Source organism: Chaetodon auriga, chromosome 18 (assembly GCF_051107435.1).
Source record: "Chaetodon auriga isolate fChaAug3 chromosome 18, fChaAug3.hap1, whole genome shotgun sequence".
In the NCBI taxonomy this organism is placed as follows: Eukaryota; Metazoa; Chordata; class Actinopteri; order Chaetodontiformes; family Chaetodontidae; genus Chaetodon; species Chaetodon auriga.
This window is the reverse complement of record NC_135091.1, coordinates 4900947-4912709: the sequence shown is the minus strand read 5'-3', so window position 1 is coordinate 4912709 and position 11763 is coordinate 4900947. Positions and strand designations below refer to the sequence as shown.

At 48.0% G+C, this 11763-nt stretch overlaps 1 protein-coding gene across 1 annotated transcript in view; it reads right to left on the bottom strand.

Moving 5' to 3' along the window:
- Window positions 1–695: 695 nt before the first annotated feature.
- Window positions 696–11763, bottom strand: part of syne2a (spectrin repeat containing, nuclear envelope 2a) — a 74451-nt gene continuing 63383 nt past the window's right edge. The window contains exons 99-114 of the mRNA XM_076756908.1: window positions 8804–8966; window positions 8231–8421; window positions 7740–7890; window positions 7291–7473; window positions 6545–6682; window positions 6104–6295; window positions 5472–5754; window positions 5076–5144; window positions 3860–4002; window positions 3640–3766; window positions 3307–3509; window positions 3049–3225; window positions 2827–2955; window positions 2556–2747; window positions 2367–2461; window positions 696–2235 (exon numbers count right to left, since the gene is read on the bottom strand). Coding sequence (XP_076613023.1) covers window positions 2028–2235; window positions 2367–2461; window positions 2556–2747; window positions 2827–2955; window positions 3049–3225; window positions 3307–3509; window positions 3640–3766; window positions 3860–4002; window positions 5076–5144; window positions 5472–5754; window positions 6104–6295; window positions 6545–6682; window positions 7291–7473; window positions 7740–7890; window positions 8231–8421; window positions 8804–8966 — 2644 coding nt within the window. The 3' untranslated portion in view covers window positions 696–2027. The remainder of the gene's footprint in view (window positions 2236–2366; window positions 2462–2555; window positions 2748–2826; window positions 2956–3048; window positions 3226–3306; window positions 3510–3639; window positions 3767–3859; window positions 4003–5075; window positions 5145–5471; window positions 5755–6103; window positions 6296–6544; window positions 6683–7290; window positions 7474–7739; window positions 7891–8230; window positions 8422–8803; window positions 8967–11763) is intronic.

Genomic DNA, 11763 nt, shown 5'->3' with positions numbered 1-11763 from the left:
TCAAATTCAGACTGATGGATGAAAGCAATTGGCAGTCTTGCAATTTTATACTTAAATTATTTTATCATAAAGGAGCACTTTCTGACAGCTCATAATACCGAGTGATGAGTTCAGTGATCACTGATGGATCCAGGAAAAGCTAGTAAGTGGACTTCGAGTTAAAATCTCAAACTACTGTTTTCTAGGTCAAGAATGAATTTTAACCCTCACAAGTGCTCTTATATTTTTATTAGTTTATCAGTTACATACGGGGTGTGTAACAGAGTTAAACTAGGAGATCAATGTCTGCGAGCTAAAGGTGGAATTGGAGTTAGCTTAGCTTAGCATAAATAGTTGAAGCAGAGGGAAACAGCTAGCCTGACTCTCTGAGGTTTGTGGTTTTAGGACAACAGCCAGGTGCATCTTTGTGTTTACTCTTCAGTTTGTGTTGAGATCAAATCAATGTTAGTTAGTAGAGTCATGCTAGCTGTTTCCCCCTGCTTCCAGTCTTTATGCTAAGCTAAGCTAATTGCCTCCAGATTGTAGATCTGTATTTCATGTGCAATCATCAGTGGTATTGATTGATTGTTGTAATTCTTGTTCTGATTTGAAGTAACCAAAGCATGTACTGTATCTGTCTGTCAAAGGCATATTTATGTGCATTTGTTCATCAGGACTTCAGGCGAAATGGAAAAAAAAAGGAGCTTTGGGTCAATGGAGTTAAGACAATCAGTGTTTACTACCAGAAAATTAGGAGCAGAAATCCACAGTTTGATGTTATAAATAAGCATTATATTATCACATTCTGTACATACACATCATCCTGCTAAAGCTACAGCGTTCAAACACAGGAGGCATGAAAGCGTCACAATCTACTCAAGATAAATCTAAAAAAATATGGATTTACAATTGTGTGTAAAAAAACGTTGTACTGCTGGCCTTACAAAGACTACATTCAGATTCAACCAGTGTCCTCTGCTGTAAAAAAACACCCTTTTCTTTTCAGAGTTCAAGCTAGCATCAAACTTTTTGTGTTTGCAGGGTGAAGTCACACAAAATGAAATGTCAACCGTTCATAAAGTAACCGCAGCGGGAGGGAAATCTGAACATAAACATGTAAATAACGAGAAAAACATTTACATTTGAATGAAAAAAATCTGATAAAAGCGAAGCGGCAACGTGTTTGGTGAGAGTCCACTGATACACTGTGATGTCTGCCTGGTGACGCACAGACCGTCAGATTAAAGGGACAGTTCGTACCTGTAGGGGTTTGGTGTGAGTCGTGGAGACATCAGCTGGACATTTGTCTGCCTTCTCTTTCCTATAGTGAAATTTGGCGGTTACTCGCGTGGCGTTGTGAGCAGTTTCATGTAGGATCTACCTTCTGTCTACCAAACTACACCCACCAACCGCATCACTGTGCAGAAGGAAGCGTGCATCTGCTCCCTTACCCCTCGTCTGATAGCACTAGCTTGCGTAGCTAACCACTACTGCTAGCTACTGTTTCAGCTCAGCTGAGCAGGACGCCATTAATGTTTACATCCGGCGCTGCCACGAGCCTCTCGTCCATGAGGAGAGTAGAAAGAAAGTAGTTCCTACGTGAAGCTGCTCACAGTAAGGTCTGTGGATTATCTGGAGTTGCTGGGTCTTGATTTCTGCATCCAGTTCAACTCTAACAACAATACAGACGTAGAAATAGAACGATGGGTAAGAGGATTGTTTGATTCTGGGGTGAACTGTCCCGTTATTATTTAAACTGTCTGACCTGTGACTGTTCGCCTCTCTGCTGCCACAAATATAAGTACAAATGTCTGCATTTGTTTTGTTTTGTTTTTGAAATGCCGACAAATGTTTTTTTGTTCATGGAATAAATACAATCAGATTTTTAAAAACAGTTGCTTAAATGTGTTTCTGCACTGACTTTGTTTGGGGACAATAACTTCATTACTTTATGTCAGACAGTTTGTTCAGTGTGATAAAAAGGTGGCGTGTGTTTCTCAGTGTGCTACCAAAAAATGTCCTCCTCCTTTTGTCCACGTGCATCTCCGTCAGGTGGGCGGCGGGCCGTTGGTGTAGCGTAACATGGGGTAGAAGGAGCGGGCGAAGTTGTTGGCCCCCGTGCAGCCGGGCTCGCTCTCTGACAGGGGAATGAGGCAGGGGAGGAGCAGGAGGAACAGCAGGAGGAGGTGGAGGGGGAAGGCAGCGCGGAGGACCCGGTAGAAGAAGGACCGAGGAGGTGACGAGTCCCTCTTCTCTCTGCGTGAGACGCACGGACAAAGTTTATTACAGGAAGAAACGAAAAACACGCTGCGGAGAGACGAAGTCACAGTGACTGCAGTCAGTCTGCGCTGAACTGTGTTTATGACACATCCATGTCTTCTGCTTACCTTTGAGTGGAGGGGCCCTGCTTTGAGTTTGTGGCCTCCTGAGAAGCCTCTGCAGAGGCACTTTGGCCGTGGACGTCCGATGCAGATTCACACTCCTGAATGAAAGACGAAGGCCTGTGTCAGCGGACGGAATCTGGCTTTTAGCTCAAACTATCGTCTTGAAAACGCTTTCAGACGGCGCCGTCTTACCAGGCGCTGCTGCAGGGTGCTGAGGTCCCGGTCCACCTGCCTCAGCAGCAGCTTCAGCTTGCTGCCCGTCACGTGCAGCTTCTCCTGGGCGTCGCCGCTCTCCGCGGCCTCCTGCTCAGGCCGCAGCTGAGACCACAGAGCCTGGAGGGAGGCCTGCTGAGTCCGCCTGCCCTGCAGCTCCTCCTGCAGCTCCTGCAAACCACAAGAGATGGTGACGGTGCGTCCGAGCAGGACAGCGAACGCTCGACTGCGCGTGGTTATATCTGCTCACCGTGAGCGTGCTGCGGTGTTGTTGCAGGGCTGTGACGGGCGTGTCGGGGTGGCTGATGTCCACTGCGTAGCGTCTGCTCTCGGCGTGGGCCAGCCACAGCAGCAGAGAATGGAGGGTTTCATGGAACTCCTGCATGGAGGGTGAAAATAAGTTTTTACAGAGTCTGCTTCGGTACAGCGCATAAACATGAGGTACAATAAACTCATGAGTATTTCCTGTCACCTGGCAGCGCATCAGCGTCTTCCTCAGACTGGTGTCCCACTGCTGGAGGCCTGTGGACGCTCGGCTCCAGTCTCGGTTCACGCCCGCCAGTCTCTCCTGGAGCTCTGGAGCCTCCTGAGCTCGCAGGTTCACGGACAGCATGACAGACTTGTAGCGAGTAAACGTCCTCTGCATCTCCTGCAAGAGAAGATCTGTGAATCCGAGCAGAAAACCTGAATATTTCGCATCAGATGTGTCGCACTGGTCCTTGAGTTTTACCTTCAGTTCTTTGGCTCTGGCTGCCATGTCTTCAATGCTGGCTGCAGGGTCGGACTGCAGGCGGCGCTCCAGCTCCGGCATCACGTTTCCCAACCAGGAAGTGAGGTCGTCGAGGTCAGACCTGAGCTGCTGTGGCTCCTGAGGGCCGGCGTGCAGGTCGCTCCTGGACTGAGCCCGGAGCAGCTCCCAGCGTTCAATCACACCTGAGAGAGCGCAGACGTTTACTAACGGTGGATTTAATTGATTAGCATTAGCATTAGCTTGTGGAAGCAGATCTCCTAGCTTAGATTTACGCCATCAGCACCGTGAACATCAAGCCAAGGTGCCTCTCACCTGACTGTTTGTCTGAGGCAGCCAGTCCCGTCAAGCCGAGCTCCTCCGGCTGCTCGTCGTCGTCCAGGATCAGCGAGACTCTTTTAATGTCCTCGATGCTGCCGCTGCACTGAGACATGAGACGCAACTGGAGACACAACAAACGTTTGTGAAGCATCGACTCCTTCAGAGATCACTCGTATTAACGGTTATTGCTTCGGTGGATAGATGTGAAACGTACGTAGCCCGGCTTTAGAGGGGTGCTGGTGAGGGTGGGCGGGGCCTCCGTGTGGCCCTCTGAGTCCAGCTGCAGAGACCGAGTTTCTGCGTCTCCCTGCGATCGCCATCTTGGAGACTCAAGTGCAGCCAAAGACCTGCTTGAAACTGAAAAACAAAGAAGAAACCAACACGGGCGTTAATCCTCGAAAACTTCAGCTTTGGCAAAGTCGCTTAATCTAGCAGAAACATCTGCGTTTGGTGGACTGAGTCAGTTCTGAATGTTTCCTGCTGGGAGTTTGTGGTTTTAGCAATAAATTCTACACAATTTTCGCTTAATTTTAGCTCTCTGTTTGAATCATGGCTCACTCACTGGGTGCCAGGATGTGACATGTGGCACAGATACGCTGTCATCCACTTAATTAATGGGAAACAGGGACACTGGAAGAATGTTTCTAGTGATGAAAACAAGATGTAAAACTTCATTTTACAGCCAAAACTTGGCAGAAATAAAACAAAATAAAAATGCCATGGAGGCGTAAATCCCCACCTCTGAGAAACCAAGATGATTTTATCTGTTTTACATCTTTGAGCAGCAGCAGGAGAGAGAGATGGTGACCCAAGCAGGGAAAAGGAAACATCAGACCAGTTCACACCAGTCCTCAAAGGATTTAACAGATGACTTTTAAAGATGTTGTGATACTTTGCTGCAGAGGATCATGAGGAAAGTGACGTGATGTTGGATAAACTGATGCAGAGAGTGTTGAGCGAAAAAGGAGGAAGATAAAACCAGGATGTCTGAGGAGGGTCAAAGGTCACGAGGGCTAAAATTAGGACGAGGTGCAAATGGAAATTCAGTGTGTATGTGGAAAATAAATGAAAGATGCCTCCTCACAGAGGCTGGCTACAAACAGCATCCAGTTACATTTCATTTATGCAGCCACTGTGTGAAGTTTCAGATCCCAAACTAATTAAAATTAATTAAAAAAAAAGTCTGATGAGAGCTTTTAAAGACAAGTCAGTTAGTGGACTTCTTTAAATTCAGACACACAGTGTTTGCAAAATGAAAAGTGTCTGAGGAGGGAAAAAATGTCCAAAGGATTTTCCAAACCAGATATCCAGGAAGTCTCAACAAGACAAGCAGTGAGATGCAAGTGATGCATGAGCAGCTGGAACCCCCCCCCCCCCCCAACGAAGAGCTGAGAGCGGATTTATGAAGGTGAAGACGCTCTGCTGCCTACCGGGCGACGAGGCTCGAAGGGCCCGCGGGGCTTCGACAAACTCCTCCTGGCTCTCAGTCCACTCCACCTCTGGGAGGAGAGAGGGGTCAGACTGGAGGTGAGTGCATGTCTGTGTTACGTCTACGAGGTCGCATTAACGGGATGTTTAGAGCTTTCGTTTTCCTTCTCCACCGCGGGAACTTTTTCAGTCAGCCAGGAACATTTTTAGAGGCTCAGAGGTTCGACTTTCGTCTCCACTGAAGAAACTTTGGTTTAAATTTCAGGCCGAGCGTCAAGTCGGAGTCTGGTCTCGGCTTTGTGACGTCTTTACATTTTAAACCCTTATGGTGATAAAAAACCAATAAAAAATGTAAAAGTGTGTGTAGCCTTTCTGCACGTTCGACGCTGTGAATCTACCTGAGAGTGCACTGAAGTAGGTTTTCTCCTCATCTTCCTCCTCCTCCTCCTCCTCCTCGTCATCCTCATGGGACGATGACCCCCCCACGTCTCCGGTGTGGTCCCACTCCAGCGGCAGCGAGTCCACGCTGACCGGGGTCTCCCGGCCCGAACGCTCCAGCGGAGAGGCCAGCAGGTGGGTGGGGGTGGCCGGGAGGCTTCGCCCCAGCCACGGCCGGCCAATCAGCTCCAAGCTGGACTCCAGGGAAAAGGTGGTGCCAGAGAGCTCCGGTTCTTCTTTGATCTGAACGTACAGCAAGACATTGTCGTCTCTCAGCAGAGTGCACATCCATACACACCCCACAGCCTTAAAACCAGCGGATTCAAGCTGTGTGAAGTTAAAATCATGATTAGGGTTGAATTTAGGCCAAAAGGTAAAGTGAAACATGTCGGAGAGGCGCAGAATCCCTTTACAAAACTCGCCTGCTACTGTCTAGATCTGCAAATCGAGCTTACAGTAAACGGCTGAATCTCAAATGTGCTGTAAAAACCAGTGAAAGAACAGAAAAAGGGAGATCTGCTTGGTTTGAAACTGCATAAATCAAGTCATGAATGGAGGAGCGTCTGTGGCGTCTGTGTGCGCTCCTGCTCACCGGGGGCTGGCTGAGGCGCTGGTGGAAGCGGACCAGTCTGCTGAACACCTCCTGGCAGTAGGTGTGCAGCTCCTCCAGCTCGTCCTCGATCAGCGCCGCGTCCTGCGGCGAGCTCCTCTGGATCAGACCCTCTCCGAACACGATCAGCCCGTCGATGCGCTCCGTGTTCAGGGTGATCTCCTTCTGGAAACTCTGCAGGAGGCAGGAAGAAGCATGTCTGTTGAAAACCAGAAGGGACCGAACACGACCGCTAACAGTGTCTCCAGAAGGGCTCCAGTTACCCACAGTGAAGGCGTGACGGCTGCAAAATGTAAGAATGTCAGAGCTGTAAATGTTTTTAAATATACTGTCACTTTATCGTTATATCACTCGACACTGAGCCACCTCAGCGGTCCCTCCAGCTGAAATAAAGACTGTCAAGAGACGTCAGCATGTCCTCACGTTGAGCTGTTGTATCTTGTGATGGACGTCGCTCTCGGAGAAGTGCTCGACGTTGGTGAGCTGCAGGTCCAGCTCGGTCAGCCACACCAGCATGCTCTCCCTGGTGCCTTCGAACTCCTCCCTCTGGCTGGTGAAATGCTGAGAGAAAGGCCATAACGGGAAATGAGCGGAGGAAGAGAGAATGAAATACAGGCTGTTTTTCTAAATAAAATGTTTTACTGAACAGAAAAAGCTCTCAGTTCATGCTTTTGGTTGATTGGTTGAGATAAATAAGACACAGAGGCAGAGAGACAGTGTGAGTCAGAATCAATCAGGACTGGAAGATTAAGTCCAGCTGCTCGATTTTGACTTCCCATCAGTCCTTTAAACGACCGATCACTTTGTTGAGCAAAACGTTTCTTGTTGCGTAATCCTGCAGTAAATTATTTGGAGCTCGACACTCATCTCCCTGAACGAAGCTCAAAGTTCTCGTGAAGCCTGATGGTTTCAGTGAATCATATATTAAAAGTAAGAGGAAGGTCAGGATGTCAGAGCTCATGTGGATGTAATTCTCATAGGAACAGTTCGGCTCTGCTCTGGTCCACTTTCTCCTTTCTACAACACAACTGATGAAATGAACACGTTGCCTCTTGAGTTGTCGGTCACGTCACTTTATGCTTCATGTTTAAAGTTCGATGGTTGATTCACTCTCAGCTGATCTCATCATTCGTCTGATCGGTTGTGAACGGTGGCGCTGTGTCGGGTACCTTGAGTCTGCGCAGGATGGCGGCCACTCTGCGGTGCAGGGCGTCCCAGCGCCGGTTGCCCTCGTGGACCATGGCTTTGAGCTGGCTGGCTCGGTCAGTGCGGTTCTCCCTGGCCAGGCGGCGGTACTGGTTATTGACCAGTTCCAGCTGGGTCAGCCGCTCGTGAACCTGCCTTTGGAAACCCTGAAAGGAGCAGAGGAGGTGGGATCACAGTTGGCATATTTCACTATGTTCTAACTTTCTTATGAACCACATGATTGATTGAATATTCAGCAGATTGATACTTTATTGATAATGACTGAGAATTATTCTTAGTTTCTGTCATGATGTCAAATAAACTAACAGATTTATTTCTACATGCATCTTTATTTGCTAATTTAATAGAAGAGTGGAACCATAAATACAGAGCAGAGACACCAGAAAGGAAATAAAAAGAACGGAAAAAAGACCTCAAACTTCTTGAGCTCCTCCTTGGCGACCGTATAAAGGACGTCTGCAGAGTTGGGGCTGGTGGCGGTGCGCTCGGCCATCTTGAGCCAATCCTCGAACCGCGAGTAGTCGTCGAGGAACTTGCACCAGAGTCTCCACGTCTCCTCGATCCTGCAAGGAGGCGTCGCAGTGGAGTTACAGTCCGCTGAGTCAGTCCATGAAGGCTGATGATGAAGGCTTTTCTGACCAACGTGTAAGCGCTGCCTGGATCTGAACACTGAAGATCTTCATCAAAAAGGCTAATTTAAGTTTAAATGACTGATATAACCTGTTAGTGTAATAATTATATATATATGTATACATACTGCAGTAATATCAGCAGTAATAGTAACAAAGACGTTCAGCTCTCCTGCTGTGTAACGTCATGAAAACGTGTTTGCACTGATCTGCCTGGTTTATATGTGGAGGAAAGGTGTGAGGACACAGCACAGGTGTGTGTCTCAGGTCCTACCTGAGCCTCCTGTCCAGAGCCATGGCACAGATGGTCCTCCAGCGCTGGTCCAGGCTGCGGCTGGTCTCCTGCAGGGAGTCGCTCTCGGCCTCGCCGCCGCCGCCGGCGTCTTCGTCCCGCAGCAAAACGTCACACAGGCTGAGCACCGACGCTACGCCCTCCGTGTGCTGCTCAATGTCCCTCTGCAGCACCTGGACGGACACGAAGACAGACATCGCATCAGTCCATAGCAGTGACACCATGTGTTCAACATCAGTCCGCAGACGGAGGACAGAGGCTCACTGCAGGAGATCACCACTCCCAAAATGACACAAAGGACAGATATGAATTATTAACCATGAAGAGACAAAGAGTGGGAGTGACGGTGAAAATTAAAATCTAACAACACACACGACGCTGTGAAGACGAAGAGACAGCACGGCGAGAAACATACGAAGACACAAAAAAGTCTGAAATCAAACAAAATATGAAAAAGATCCAACCGCACAAACAAAAGGCCACGACAGCAGTGTCCCAGGTGTGACCTGACAGGTGTGACCTGACAGGTGTGTGTGTGTGTGTGTGTGTGTGTACCTGCTGCTCGGCGAGCCTCCTCTGGATCTCCTGGTGGTGACAGACGCTGTAGGTGATGGGTCTGGACAGCTCGGCCTCCATGCGAGAGAGCCACGAGCGGAGGTTGCTCATGTTCTTATCGAGCTGCTGCACCGTCACCAGAGTCTCCGTCAGCTTCTTCACCCTGAACACACACACACACACACACACACACACACACACACACACACACACACACACACACACACGCGCACACACGCACACACATTTATGAAGGCACACAGGTTAGGTTTATTGTATTGTACACGTTTTTATATTCACACACTCAAAACAACAAAAACCAAGAGAAAGACAAGATACAGAAGAGAAAAGGAAACGGCAGAAAGACAGAGGAAAAAGATCAAAAGAGGAAAAAGACAGACAGAGTATAAACAAAAGAAATGGAGAAGAAGAAAAGACTGAAAAATGTAAAGGAAGAAAGAAAAAGAAAGAAATTAAACTAAAAAAACAGAACGAGAGACAGAAAGACGAACAAAGTAAGTTTGTCTTCTCACTGACATTCTCAGGTATCTTATATTAGAACTTCCAGTCACCATGACAACTGACCCCCTCGTTAGTGCGTTTACGTACGTACGCGCACACACACACACACACACACACACACACACACACACGCTGCACCCCACTGACTGGTGCCATAGAAACGGCGGGGACAATACAAGCTCTCCTCGGGGCGTAAAAGCCTGAAGTGTGCCCATTCTGGAGTCGGAGTTAATTTCCCCCTCCGAGCCCGTCGGGGCTGAGAGGGAGCCGCTCTCCACCCAAATAATAAGCTCTAAACACAGCTGCGGGTGGAAGTGGCAGCGTGAAGAACCATGAAAGGGTCCCATCAGATGTCCCACACTGGGACGAGTGTGTGAAAGCCCCTTTAGATCTGGATTCATGAAGACCGCCTTGAGCTGCAGACCCTCAGTCTGTCATTTTGGATGCTCCGAGCTTAGTTTAGACTCAAGAGTTGAATTAAGTTTAAGTTCATGTGCAGGTTTTGACGAGGTTACATTTAATATTCAGCGCTGAGTTTTTTCTTCTTTTCTATATTTGAGAGCTTTAGCTTCTTTTGTTTAAAGGAGCTAATGTACTCAAGCTAAATGCTAACACTAGCATACACAAGCAGTAACATCTGGGCCTGAAAAATGAAGCCAGTGGCAAAAACCACAGTTCCTCAAATGGCCACTTGAGGCTGGTTCCAAAAGTGAGTCACTCCCCATAGACCCCCATATTTAAATGCCCAACTCCACAGCAGAAATAAATCACAGCTTTGGTCTCTGTAGCTAATTTCCCAGTTTTTTTTTATTTTCTATATTAAAAAAACAGCTGGCTTCATTCTGGCTGCCTCAGCTCCACCCACGCTCCACCTCTTTGGCCATTTTAGCATTAGCCAGGAGTTCGGAGGAGTCAGGCACTGCCAAGATGGTGACGGCTGGAGCCGCTGTCACTGAGCTTCACAAAGGCTCCTCAGAGCCCTGAGGGTGACGTCAGGGAGACGACGTCCGCGTCTTATACAGACTACCAGTATATACAGCGTTCATGTGGCTTCAAGTTTATGTCCGTGTAATGAAGACATAATAGAGTCAGCGTAAATTCTGTCCAGAGAAGACCCCCCCCCCCACACCCCCACCCTCCCTCTGCAGATGCAACCATCCTGGTCAACTACATTCTCTTTCACTCCCTCTCTACCTCTGACAGCCTAACAAAGACCAGCAGCTTCATGCGGAGGCCCGACAAAGACACAAAGCCCAGGCAGGGGTCCCCGATGAGGAGAGGGGACAAGAGCAGAATGGACGGAGAAAACGGAGCAGAAAGGAGCTGAAGGATAAGAGAGGATATATGGCTGGAGGATGAATTTAACAAAGTACGGCCGACCGCGGGAGGCCTCAGAGCTGCTCACAGGCTAAACTCCAGTGACATTTACTCTCGTCACTGTGATTACGCAGCTCCTCACTGTACGTGTGCTTTTTCAGGCCTTTTACATCCATCAGTTTAATTTTTATGTGCTTTGACTTTCAGTAATTGGGCCAAATCCATTTTCTGTGCTTAATTATTGCACTGCATCAAATTAGCTGCTGTGAGCTAAGTATGAACGTGCTTTGTGTGGGTGCACCCCGACTCTACACACACACACAAACACACACACACACACCGGGCTACCATGCTTTCACATATGCTCCTCTGCTTAACTTCAGCTCATTGTTTTGGCTTTAAAGGTCACACATTACCACACTGCTGTGTTAGCTACATGCTATCGCTATCAGCTGGCAGAGATTTCGAGATAATCCCACTGTGCACTCTCACATTAAACAAGTTAGCAACTAGCTACTGAAGAAAGGAGCATCTAGCAGCTAAAGCAGCTCAGATTATTGTCAGGAGTTGGTGGAGCCCAAAGCTGAGCTAAAAGCAGAGTTAAAGTTTTCTTCAGTCAGCCAGAATCATGACTCCAACAGGACGAGTTAGCCAGAGCGGTGTGTGTGTTTGTGTGTGTTTTGGGGTTAAATCAATGAATGCAGCTTTAATTATTGTAACTGCACTGCACCCATTACATCAATCTTAATTATTTATGTTGTGTAATTGGGTTGTATATTGAAATAAATAAGACTTTTAGCTGGAATAACTCCACACATTATTTTGGGCTGTTGCAGAATTATTGTTTAATTGTCCAGTAGTTGTTGAATTATCACTATACTATTATTGATTGTTACTCCATCAAGAATTGAGAATCATGGATGAGTGCATGCCGACAGACCCCAGCCCCTCCCGTATCAACCCACCCACCCACTCTAGAACGGGGGTGGGGGAGTCAGCGTGGACATGGAGACATATGGTGCTGTCTGAGACTTAAGCTCAGCTTTTTTTGTGGTGGTGGGGTAGGCTGGGTTTGCAGGGTTAGGAGTCTAGCTCCAGTTCTTCCCCTGGACTCTCCATCT